This window comes from Temnothorax nylanderi, unplaced genomic scaffold, assembly GCF_030848795.1.
Source record: "Temnothorax nylanderi isolate EJ_2023f unplaced genomic scaffold, tnyl_v1.0 TNYL_tig0172_pilon, whole genome shotgun sequence".
In the NCBI taxonomy this organism is placed as follows: domain Eukaryota; kingdom Metazoa; phylum Arthropoda; class Insecta; order Hymenoptera; family Formicidae; genus Temnothorax; species Temnothorax nylanderi.
Window position 1 is genome coordinate 65,854 of NW_027249234.1, and position 11,801 is coordinate 77,654.

Below are 11,801 nucleotides of genomic sequence, written 5' to 3' on the forward strand. Positions count from 1 at the left end.
ATTTTATCGCATTCGTTTTTAAAAGATTGATTTTGATCGCGCGTCCTTAGCCATAAATGATTATTTCAATTTTATTTCATCTCTACCAATATATATTAATCTCGGTTTTACTTATTTATTTTTTTATCTTTTTATAATTCTAAGAATTAGAAAGAGATAAAAATTAAGTGACTTAAAATTAATTTTCGAGATTAAAGTTAATCTGTATTGACAAATGGACATAAATTGTATACACAGGCGACTAAACGTCGGTTAACTTAAAATTGGCGATTAATTTAACCGTATAGAATTGTTTGAAGCAACATTTCTAATTCATTATATATAATATTGCTGATATATTATTATTACCAATTGCATTTATTCATCAGTTATTTCGCCTGTATTATCCCTGAATCGTCGCGTGCAACAAATCTTCAAATTTGGTCAACTTCTGTTGCTATCCGTCATATCCGTCGTGTTCTACAGTGCGACGGATATGACGTTCGAAAACGCTGTATGCTCATTGGATATCTTGCTTTTAGTTCCTCGTTGGATCTAAATATAAAATAGAAACCAATCGTAACAAAGAATGAAAGAATCACACTATAAACGCTTACTAAACTGCTTTTTCCGCCGAACGCGCAGTCATTACTCTCCGCGTGGCCGTGTTCAGAGCATTCAGCACTACTGCTTGAGCTTGAGGGCCATATTTATAGGATATAGGAAGAAGATTACTCTCCGCGGCGCAAGGCACGTATGTACCACGACTAAAACTATACTATACTAACTATACTATAGCGATTTGATGTCCCTCCCTCCTCCTACCTCCTACCCGCCCCATCACTTTTAACGCGTACGTGGTGTAGTATACCAGCGCTTCCCCCCCTCGATTGACGTCTCCTGATAAGGGATATTTGGCGTACAGGTTATGTGCGACAGTTGTCAGAGGCGATGTTTTGAGGCGTTCTCTATCACGCCGTGACAAGCCGCTGACCCGTCTCGCAAGTCCTCGCCCCGCCTGCCGCCCCGGACCCGGAGTCGTTTGTCGCGCGAACCGAATCGCCCCCACCGAGCTCGCGCAGCCCCCGGAATCGCCTTCCAGGCGATGTCAGGAAGCGCTCCCCCAGCCGAGTGCTAAGTCCGTGAGATATCGCGATCGAAGAACCCGTTAAGAATGGCCGATGAGGTGGTGGAGACACCACGGGGCCTCGGTAACGAGGACGCCGAGTGCATCGTTGACGCCGAGATCGACGGCGGCGACGACGACGACTCCGACGGGGTCATAGTTCCGGAACTTCAGGGTACACTATCCAAATGGACAAATTACATACATGGCTGGCAAACTAGATTTATTGTACTCAAAGATGGTACTTTGTCTTATTACAAATCCGAGCAGGACAGCGGGTACGGGTGTCGTGGCTCGATTAGTCTGTACAAAGCTAATATCAAGGTGAGAGGTCGAGATATGTCTTATATAAATACGTATAAATACGTTCGACAATGTAAACATGATACGGCAGGTCAGGCCAATGAGCAGTTGCGTTAAGTTATCCGTTTTAACAGGCACACCAGTTTGACGAATGTAGATTCGACGTGTCGGTGAACGATTGCTTGGTTTGGTATTTAAGGGCAAACAGTCCGGAGGAGAAGCAGCGATGGGTGGACGTCTTGAAGTCTTACAAGGTAATGATATGTAATTTACTTTGGTTTACTTTTATTAATATAATTGTGTAATCAATGTAAATTGCATGATTATTGTGTAATTAATATAAATTATATGATTATTTTCATAAGATGTGCTAAGATTTAATTTGCTGATCTTAAATCGTGCAATTTCCGTTATTATTTACATATATTTTCATGAGATTTGGCCAATATTTATAAATGAAAATTAGAAATTAACTCTACCGAGTTAGATTTGTGCACCATGCTCAGCAATCTTTGTTTGCCACAAAACAGTCGGAATCCGGTTACGGGAGCGAGAATAGTCTCAAACGACACGGTAGTGCCATTTCGCTCGTGTCGAATACGCAATCGACAACGAGCGCAGGTAGTCTTACTAAGCGCGGCATTAGAGGGCTGAAGGAAAAGTTGGCCGAAATTGAAACCTTCAGGGACATTCTGATCAAGCAGATCGATACTCTGCAGAAGTATTTTGATAACTGTGCGGAAAATGCCAAGAATACTTCCAAAGAAGGTAATAACTTTTACCTCGTAAACAACTCTTCATATTTCTATCTCTTGTTCCAAATACTTGGAATAGATTTATGACATTATCACAATTTTTTAATGTAACCGTAATTTATAATTTTTAAATCTAACTGTAATTTTTAATTAGGCCTGTTTGTTTTAGCTGAATTTTTTGCACGGTTCATCTTTCCTCTTTTTCTTTTCACGTTGTAGAGAAAAGGAGAAAAGATGAACTGTGCAACAAGTACAGTTAAAACAAAAGGCCTGTCCTTTTCAGCTGAACTTCTGCACGGTTCATCTTTTCTCTTTTTCTTTTCATGTTGGAGAGAAAAAGATGAACCGTGCAAGAAGTTCAGCTGAAAAGAACAGGCCTAAACAGGCCTATTGTTACATGAAATATGTAGAAAAAGCTTTAATGTAACTAATTAATTTTATTGCGATAAATTTCACAGAAAAGAAAATTGAGACAATGTTCAATCCCGCTGAACAATCGGTGGACTTCAAAGGGGAAGCTATAACATTTAAAGCCACCAGCGAAGGGGTGTTGGCAACCTTGCAACACTGTGTCGAATTGATGGTGCAGCGGGAGGATGCATGGCGCCGTAGATGGGAGAAAGAAGTTGAGAAGAAACGGAAGTTGCAAGAACTTTATAAAGCTCTGAAAGATCAAGTTGCCATGCATCACAACGGCTCTCCGAGGCCTAGGGTCGTTATACACGGGGGTCCTGATTACGAGGTTGGTTCTCTTTTTTTTTTCATTGTCTCGTAACTTCTGTTTTAAATATGTAAGTATTGTTCCCGAAAATGAATTACAATTTCGTACACAACCTCATTCTTTAATCAACTTCTTGTAAGTCGAAGTATTTGGTTTGAAGCCGAAAAACGCGAAATAAATAAATAAAAAATAAATCGTGGCGTATATGGGGTGAAAGTCAGAATTGAACCCGAGATCCGCTGATTATAATTCGATCCGCTTCTATAACCACATGTTATGGAGCCACGTGTTATGGAGCCACGTGTTGCCCCAAATTTTTATTTTGTGAAATTCTTATTTTATTTTGGGATTCTATAATTCTAAATACTTGTATTTTATATAATTCTAAATACTTGTATTTAGAATTATAAAATCCTAAAACAAAATTCTAAATACTTGTATTCAGAATTATAAAATCCCAAAATAAAATAAGAATTTCACAAAATAGAAAATTTGGGGTAACACGTGATCCCATAACATGTGGCTCCATAACACGTGGCTCCATAATATATGGCTATAGAAGCGAATACAAATATTTAGAATTATATAAATACGCGATAAGTTGTCATAATAGAATTAAAAACAAGAAAAAATTTAAGAATTAAAAAAATACTTTTGCCCAATATGGTTATAAAACTTCTAATGCTTATTATTATTATTCAATATGGACAAATGTATCTGTTTAAGTTGTTTGTCCACTATATTATATAACACTTTAACAGCACGTACACAATTATCACTTATATAACTATTAATATTGTGATAACGTTTAAAAAAGACTAAAGAGATAGGAACAACTTATATGAAATTGATCAATTGTATTTCATATAGGAGTGTCATTGGAAAAATATCTCGTGCTAAAGGTGTTTTTAAAGTTTTTTGTTAATTGTTATGTATAATTATTAATTTTTGAGAAACTAACATCTTTTGTTGATATTTTTGATGATAAGAATTCATCAGAATTTATTTTCTATAATTTTATCCGTATATAGATACATATGTACAAAGATAAATTATTACTTTTTTCCTAAATTCTTGAATCTTTTATTATATTACAAGTACTTTTATACGAAGATAATATTTCTAGTTACTCATTTATAGAAAATTCTTTACGACATCGTAATTGAATTTCTCTGTAGATGACATAAGTAGCGCCTATGTGTTAGAAAGTAAGAGGAATTTCTGACTATATTTCGCAATTATGAATTAGGTCACTACTTTGGAAATCTTTTGCCTGCTTAGTATCCTCCAGACTACTAAGGAGTACAGACTTATGTATTTACTCCTCATCTAAATATCTGTGTATTATTTCAATTTTATTATTACAAATTTTAATCATAGAAAAATGAAGATAAAGATAAAGTTTTATAACGTGAGTTTTTAATTGTATATAGAATAGTGATATTTAAATGTGTATAGAATTATTTTATTTGTTCATGTATTATGTCATGTATTATATCATGTGAATTATAATTTAGGATCCACAGAGATAAGTAAGCATTCAAATTATGTAACTTTTTTTCAATAACGTTTTGAAACTTTATTTTTAAGGAAGGTCCGCACAGCGCTCTTTGCGATGAAGAATTTTACGATGCCGTCGAGACGGGTCTGGACAAAATCGAGGAGGAGAATCAATTAAGGGATCGTTTAAAACAGAAATCTGTTTCAATTTTGACGTCCCCCACCACAACAGCGTCTACGCACAGGCTATGGCCAGAGGTAATTATATCTCTCTTGCATTTCTCTGATTTTATTCTTATTGTTATTGAGAATATACTTTCATTAATTATTATCCAAAAAAATAAAATAAATATTAAATAAAAGGATATTAAATCACTTTCTTAATGTTCTTTTTTTGTAGCAACATATGATAATATATATTTGTAATTTAATTTCTATACGACAATAGTGTGTAGAATGTTAACATAAATAAATTTTTGATTGATGACGTTAATTTCTAAATAACAGTTATTGTTAATCATATTTGTGGTATAATTGAACCGCTTGCATCTTTTGATTATTTCTTATTGCCAATTTGTAGATAGAGAAAATTACGATGGAGCAGCTGCATTACGCTCGGCTCGGCGTAGGCGGAGCGGGTGGCTGGCAATTATTTGCCGAAGACGGTGATATGCGAATGTACCGGCGGGAGGAGGAGGCCGACGGACTGGTCGTAGATCCTCTCAAAGCGTGTCACGTCGTCAAAGGGGTGACCGGTCATGAGGTCTGCAAGATATTCTTCAGTCCCGAATACAGGAGTGGTTGGGAAGCCACCTTGGAGGACATGGCGATCGTCGAGAACATTTCCAAGGACACACTGTTATTTCTGCAAACGCACAAACGTATCTGGCCGGCGAGCCAGCGCGACGCGTTGTTTTGGTCGCACATCCGCCGGGTGTCTGATGATCAGGATCGCGACGCACACGATCTGTGGATAGTCTGCAATCACAGTACTGAACATCCCGATCATCCGGTATGTATTATACGTTTCATGCAGAAGTTTCTTCGTTTGTTAGAACAAGTTACAGCAAGTTGCTAAGTGAAATTAATAATCGTTGCAGCCAAATGGGGGTAAATGCGTGAGAGTTTATCTGACGGTTTGTCTCGTATGCCAAACATTTATCGATCCCCCGAAAGACGAAGAGGAAATAAAGAGGGAGAACATTACGTGCAAAATAACGTACTGTTCAGTTGGTGAGTATATTGATGTTCAATAATTTAATCGCCGTTTCATTCTTCTGCTTTTGTTTCTTTTCATGCGTATACATAATTTGATTTGAATTTCAGTAAATCCGGGTGGATGGGCCCCGGCAGCCGTTTTACGGGCCGTTTACAAGAGGGAGTATCCAAAGTTCCTTAAGCGTTTCACGAACTTTTGTATCGATCAATGCAAGAACAAGCCGATCACATTCTGAATGTGACTGATAAGAAGAAAGAAAAAGAAAAGAACTTCAATGTTTTCCATCCAATTCCTTATTCACTATCTCGAAGTGTCTTCACGTGATTACTGTAAAAACAAGTTTGTATTGTTACATACTGTAGGAATTGTAGAACGGCCATTACAACGTAAGTGATACCGTTTTGTATATTACCTTTTCTTTTTTTATTTGCTTAAGATAATCGACTTATATAGCTTGCAAATGCAGAAGGGGGGGGGGAGACGAACCGTTATGTTAAAAGCCATTTATGATATAAGTGAGTGTATAGCAATTATATACACTTGAAAAAAAAAAACGACTTCGATGAAGCACGCGTGGCTACAGCACCGTTTACAGACTATTTTTTTCTTCTCTTCGAATAACAGCCTGTTATATTTGTTATACAGAACGCTGTCGCAAAATCCAATTGTACAAATCTTTAACGAAAATTGGATTACATTTATCTCTTGTTACACATTACAGTCTAATTAAACGCTGAATTGTATAATACCAGATTGTACTGTTATTTTTATTCGGACATAAAAACGTGTACATTGCTATGCAATATAAAGGTCACATGGAAAAACGTAATAAAGACTGTTGTAGATTTATTATAAAATAATCATTTCCACATCGTGCCATTCGTCAAACCTTTCATCTCATACATTCTCGTACAAAAAGAGCACAGGAAGGTGAGCATGAAATAGGTTTTCTTCGTGAAACAAATTCATTTCTGTCAATAAACGAAACATAAGAAATTATATATACAATGTACAAAATTCTCTCCCTCAAATTATCTTTTAATTTATGTATTTTACGAGGTAATTTTAACATAAAAATCAATTCTTGCACAACTTTTTAAAATATTAAATCTCGCATAATAAATGTCCGATTTATGATCTTTATGATTCTTTAAAGAGGAGCAAACATTTCTTCTTATAGAAAGTAATAATATGACTTAGTAAAGATAGAAAATAATTGTAAAAAATTATATTTATCTGTACAATACACCTTACGAAAGAATATCCAAAAGTAAATGCATAAAACTTTTTGTTTTGCGTGAAATAATAACTATAATATATGTATACTTATATATAAAGTATAATTAATGGTAATATATTGACTGAAATTAAAAAGATCGCAGACCTGCATGTGAGTGTGACAATAATGAGCACATAAACAAGTATGATATGAGAACCAAATTGGAATCATTGTATTGTAAAATATTTTGCGATACACGTATAATTAAAATTTTATGTTTTCATTCTATGATTCTATGCATTGTTGCTTATAATAAGAAAAAGTTGTAAATATCTCAACATTCCATATATACAAATCTAACTATTTAATTTCAAACAGTTTTTAATCAACAACAGATTAATGGCTATTTTCACTTATATTACGTATAATTCATGTTTCATAACATGTATGCATATGAAATAGGGACTTTAAATGTAAAGTCACGCACCGATCATGCTTGCGGTTTTTTTTTACATATTACCGTAATGGAAAGGCAGATAGTGTTTCACATCGAATGAAATCGTTTTTACAATTTCAATTGTATTTACACCTTTTTTAGAGAATAGTATGACAAATACAAGGAAATAGGAATGAAGTTTTTTCATCAGGTATCACGTAAGTAACAATAAAACTTAATCGATATGTTGAACATTTACCTGAGAGCTATAAATACACATTAAATGCAACATCGTTTTCATACCTAATTGACGAAAGTATTTCAATCGAAAACTATCCGAAATATGACGAAGTCACGATTTTATTAAATTAATATTTAATGTTCACATTCAATATTTTACTGGAACCATGATACTCGACTGTACCTTCTTCGAAATCCTTTATCTTTTGTCGTACTTATTTGAAATTATATCACGTTTAATCAAAGAGTACATTAGTTTACTAGAGTATCAAACAGCTAGTAAGTCTTTTAAAGTACTTCTCTTAAAGTACCTTTTTACAATTACATAACAAATCATAAAACTGCGGCGCAAGTCTAACTCTCAAGAACGACGTTTTTTTTAGGTATAAAAAACACTCGATTGCTCATTAAAAATTTTGTAGCCTACATTACTATGACTTTTCTTATGATTCGTAAGAGCCTAATTTCTTTAATACACTAAGACCCTTCTCTTCGTATTCCTCCCGCGTTATCCACACGGAATCACGGTCTTTCGTTATTTCCGCTAATACAGCACCGCCCATGAAAACCATGTCCTTACGCCGAGGTGAGTCTTCAATTTTTATTTTAAATTTCTATAAAAAAAATTTAGTATGTAATACAGGCATCTGCAGATATATATTAGTACTATTAATTATGATACACTTACACTCAATTTAGTGATATCATTCTTTAATACTCTTTGAAGATAAAGCTGCTTCATTTCTCGTTCAAGCCTCGATGGAAGCCCCGGATACATTGTACTACCGCCGCTTAGAACGATGTGTTTGTATAGCTCGCTTCTGATATCGATATCAGCCGCTTGAATTGTGCTAAATACCAGCTCGGCTATTCCCTGCGCCTCGACATTAATCAAATGAGGCTGAAAGAGCGCTTCCGGTGCCGCAAATCTTTCACCGCCCACTTTGATCACACGCCCGTCAGGAAGCTAAAATATTCACAACGATTTGTATATCTTAGTAAAAATTACTTAAATATTAATAAAATTACAGTATACGCCTATACGCATAATAATAATATTTTACTTACGGTATAGGATTCTACTAATACAGTGGTTTCAAGAGCCAACTTCTCTTCCGTTTCTATGTTGTAACCGATGTAACATAGTTTCTCCTTCAACATTCGTACCGTCTCAAAATCGGCCGAGTGATTGAACGCGTAGCCGCGCAGCAGCAGCAATTTAATTAGATACATCGTAATATCGCGTCCGGCTATATCTAACCGTCTGGTCAAATGTGGCAGAGCGTACTCCTCGAACACGGGGCAAATGTGCGTGACACCGTCGCCGGAATCCACAACGACGCCGCTGATCAATCCCTGAGCGTATAATGTCAGTACTGCCTGAATCGCGATGTACGTCCCAGCGAAACCGTACTTCTCAAACATCACCTGAAACAACATCGTGCTCATTAAGGTTTTCAATTCGTATGAGTTTAACTTAACTTTTACCGGATTGTGCAACGTATTACCTCTATCATCTTTTCTCTATTCGTGATGGGATTCATCGGTGGTTCGGTTAACAGAATTTTACATTCCTTAGGATTAATATTCATTTTCTCCTTGCCGAACGTGTAGTCCCACACGTGACACATGTCTTCCCAGTTTCTATCAAGTGTTGAATGTATTGCAGTGATTTATGTCAAGCACGAGTAGCCGATACAAGATATGTACATACCTGACAATCCCATTTTGCATTGGGTAACTTATCTCTAACATAGAACGAAGTTTACTCGCTTCATCGCCAACCATTAAGTCCTGTGACAATAATATATGATTATCAAAACTCTGCGTGCATCACCTACATATAATTATATTCATTTTACGAAGACAATATTACTATTTTGTACACAGTCAGTAAATATATCTGTAGTACAAAAATTCTAAGTATTTAAACTACACTGGCTAGCTAAATATCCAAAGTGTGTGCGATAAATCTGCTTTCATTACATATAACAGGAAGAAAATTAAAATAATTCCTGATATGTAAAATTTTGCTTCATCAGATTTCATAACAGATATTTAAAAAAATAAACATTTCCGAGTATTTTTTGTATACCAAAAACTAGCTAATGTTTTCATAGAATGTCATTCACAGTATAATCGTAATATATTACTTCTGTGAGACTCAGGTTACAGGAACTCATGTCAGGAAAGTATTTTATATCAAATCAGTTTCCAAACGTGTGTACCTAAGTCCTTTGGAAAAAGTTTGCCGAACTACGTCATACTACTTCCACGCCTACGGCCGGAAAAACATTCTTCCTCGTTAAAACACTGATGTATATAGCATCAAAAAAGTACAATAAACTTACAGGCATGTTAAGCACATCCTACGAGAGCAAATGTAAGCACACAAATACATTAGATAATCATAGGAAGAGTATAATATGTATGTAAGTACCCGTACAAGTATAAAAATTGTAATAAACGATATTGTTACGATAAATGTATTAGCAAAGGCAATATCTTTTTGCTTCGTCAAAGCAGACAGCATTTATGCCACTAGAGAATTTTTAGGATCTCTCACAAGAAAAACATGGCATCCAATACAACGAATGAATTTTCTCACATGTAATGTAAAATCACTCACTTAACGATAACATTACAGCTTCAAAAAAATTGTTAATAAACTCATCAAACGATTAAATATCAAAATGCTATGAGTAATGTTCATCTTACATTTCAAACAAATATTCTCTTTTGTTAGTTAAAACGCCACTAGCCTCTCAAACTGTTTTATTCACATCAGTGGACAAGCACGTAGATTATTTTCAGTCGGACTTAAGCGCTTAAGGGGGGGCGGGGAGGGCACACGACGTAATACTATATAATGGACTTACACGAACGCAATATTCTTGCTGAAAATATAATTATTCTTATTAATCGTCTGAGTACTAATACTACTAAACACGCTCAAATAATTTAAAGCTCCGAGCTCCGAAGATCACATAGACTTTATATGCAAACTTAATCAATAAAAAATTAAATCTTTCACGGTTCTTTTCATTAAATTTCGAGATATACACTTCTCATCTTTCGTACGGTTCCATAAATCGACTACAGTAGAAATCGAGATTCGCCTTTCATTTATGAATACAACTGTTGTATCATTTGCTTTATATACCGTTAACTTTTGTGACAAATGGAACATTTAACGATGAAGTATCAAATGGTGATATTTCCGTAAATCAAACATCGACTACTAACAATAAGACACTCAAGTACGACGCAAAATCGTAATTACTGGGCCTGTGTCCTTAAGCTCGCACAAGTTCGAGGCAATGAACCTACGTACCTTCACGTCGATGTCGCCGATCTTGTTGACAGCTCTGATTATCGGTCGTCCGACTATAGACGGAAATATATGAGCAGGGAAGTTGGCGCCGGCGTATCCGCACTTGACAAACTGCAATCAAAAACTGCATCAGTGCCGGGAGTACGCGGACCGTCCGCCTCGATAGTAATATGACTCTAGCTCGGTACATTCTCTCGTAATCGGCGCGGCGAGACCCTCGCAGAGGCTGCATGCCTCTCGTGAGGGAAACGAGCGGCCTTACCCCAGTGCCATTGTCGCAGACGATGATCTTCCTCCCCTTGCTGTCCATCTTGACGTATTATCCCGTCAAAAGAATATTTATCTTTTTTTCACTTTTTCTTTCTCTCTCTCTCTCTTTCTCTGGCACACTTCTTTAGATAGCCGTCATATCGCCAGTTCCATCGAGTGACTAATACCTGCGGGTTAAAGACAGGGCGTTACCGGTGTGCGACACCAAAGCGACAGACGTTACTCTCGAGTACTCTCGACCGTATTTACCGTTTCGTATCATCAGCCGGGGAGTTGCGCGAGGGTAGCGGAATCCAGGGCGAAAACGGGAAGGGAAGAAATAGGGAAATTGACGTCCCCGGACGTGGAATTTACTCGGCGCACACGAGGAACGGCGGGCGAGCAGATCCGAGTATTCCGAGTAAACTCAAACCGAGAGCCTCCATCGTTGGGAGAGACAAATGAAAAAGGCCTCCCCTCATAAACGGACAAACGCGCGAGCGGCAAGCGGAATCCGCCAATCATGTGTAAGTCACGAACTCCGGAAACTTCGAAATGTGGAGCCGGCCGTTTTGGAGCTCTTGACCGTGATTGGTCGACGAGCCTGTCGCTTATTATCCCGAGCCAATGGCGCGCGAGTTGCGCTAAAAATCGCATCGTGCGCGATCGGCTTTAGGTCCGTTCTTATTGCAGGTGCAGCATACTTTCTGCGTTTAAAAT

General features: G+C 36.7%; 2 protein-coding genes across 6 annotated transcripts; one reads left to right on the forward strand and one right to left on the reverse strand.

The window, feature by feature from the left end:
• The first annotated feature begins 603 nt into the window (after window positions 1-603).
• Cert (ceramide transfer protein) lies at window positions 604-6,452 on the forward strand. 3 transcript variants are annotated; one of them, XM_071715862.1, is made up of 9 exons: window positions 604-733; window positions 905-1,429; window positions 1,543-1,662; window positions 1,939-2,176; window positions 2,622-2,905; window positions 4,475-4,642; window positions 4,965-5,396; window positions 5,485-5,617; window positions 5,711-6,452. In XM_071715862.1, the coding sequence occupies exons 2-9, from the start codon at window positions 1,154-1,156 to the stop codon at window positions 5,836-5,838; spliced, it is 1,779 nt and encodes a 592-aa protein (XP_071571963.1). In that variant the 5' UTR covers window positions 604-733; window positions 905-1,153; the 3' UTR covers window positions 5,839-6,452. The 3 variants fall into 3 exon arrangements, with proteins under 3 accessions (XP_071571963.1, XP_071571964.1, XP_071571962.1); XM_071715863.1 differs by having other exon boundaries at window positions 622-729; XM_071715861.1 differs by lacking the exon at window positions 604-733 and having other exon boundaries at window positions 831-1,429.
• Window positions 6,453-7,032: 580 nt separating this feature from the next.
• Arp2 (Actin-related protein 2) lies at window positions 7,033-11,535 on the reverse strand. Of its 3 annotated transcripts, none has more exons than XM_071715868.1 (9): window positions 11,352-11,535; window positions 11,095-11,269; window positions 10,833-10,943; window positions 9,850-9,867; window positions 9,213-9,292; window positions 9,007-9,142; window positions 8,567-8,926; window positions 8,187-8,465; window positions 7,033-8,112 (listed from the first exon to the last, which is right to left on the reverse strand). In XM_071715868.1, the coding sequence occupies exons 2-9, from the start codon at window positions 11,140-11,142 to the stop codon at window positions 7,942-7,944; spliced, it is 1,203 nt and encodes a 400-aa protein (XP_071571969.1). In that variant the 5' UTR covers window positions 11,143-11,269; window positions 11,352-11,535; the 3' UTR covers window positions 7,033-7,941. The 3 variants fall into 3 exon arrangements, with proteins under 3 accessions (XP_071571969.1, XP_071571970.1, XP_071571971.1); XM_071715869.1 differs by lacking the exon at window positions 9,850-9,867 and adding an exon at window positions 10,378-10,395; XM_071715870.1 differs by lacking the exon at window positions 9,850-9,867.
• Between the last annotated feature and the right edge of the window lie 266 nt (window positions 11,536-11,801).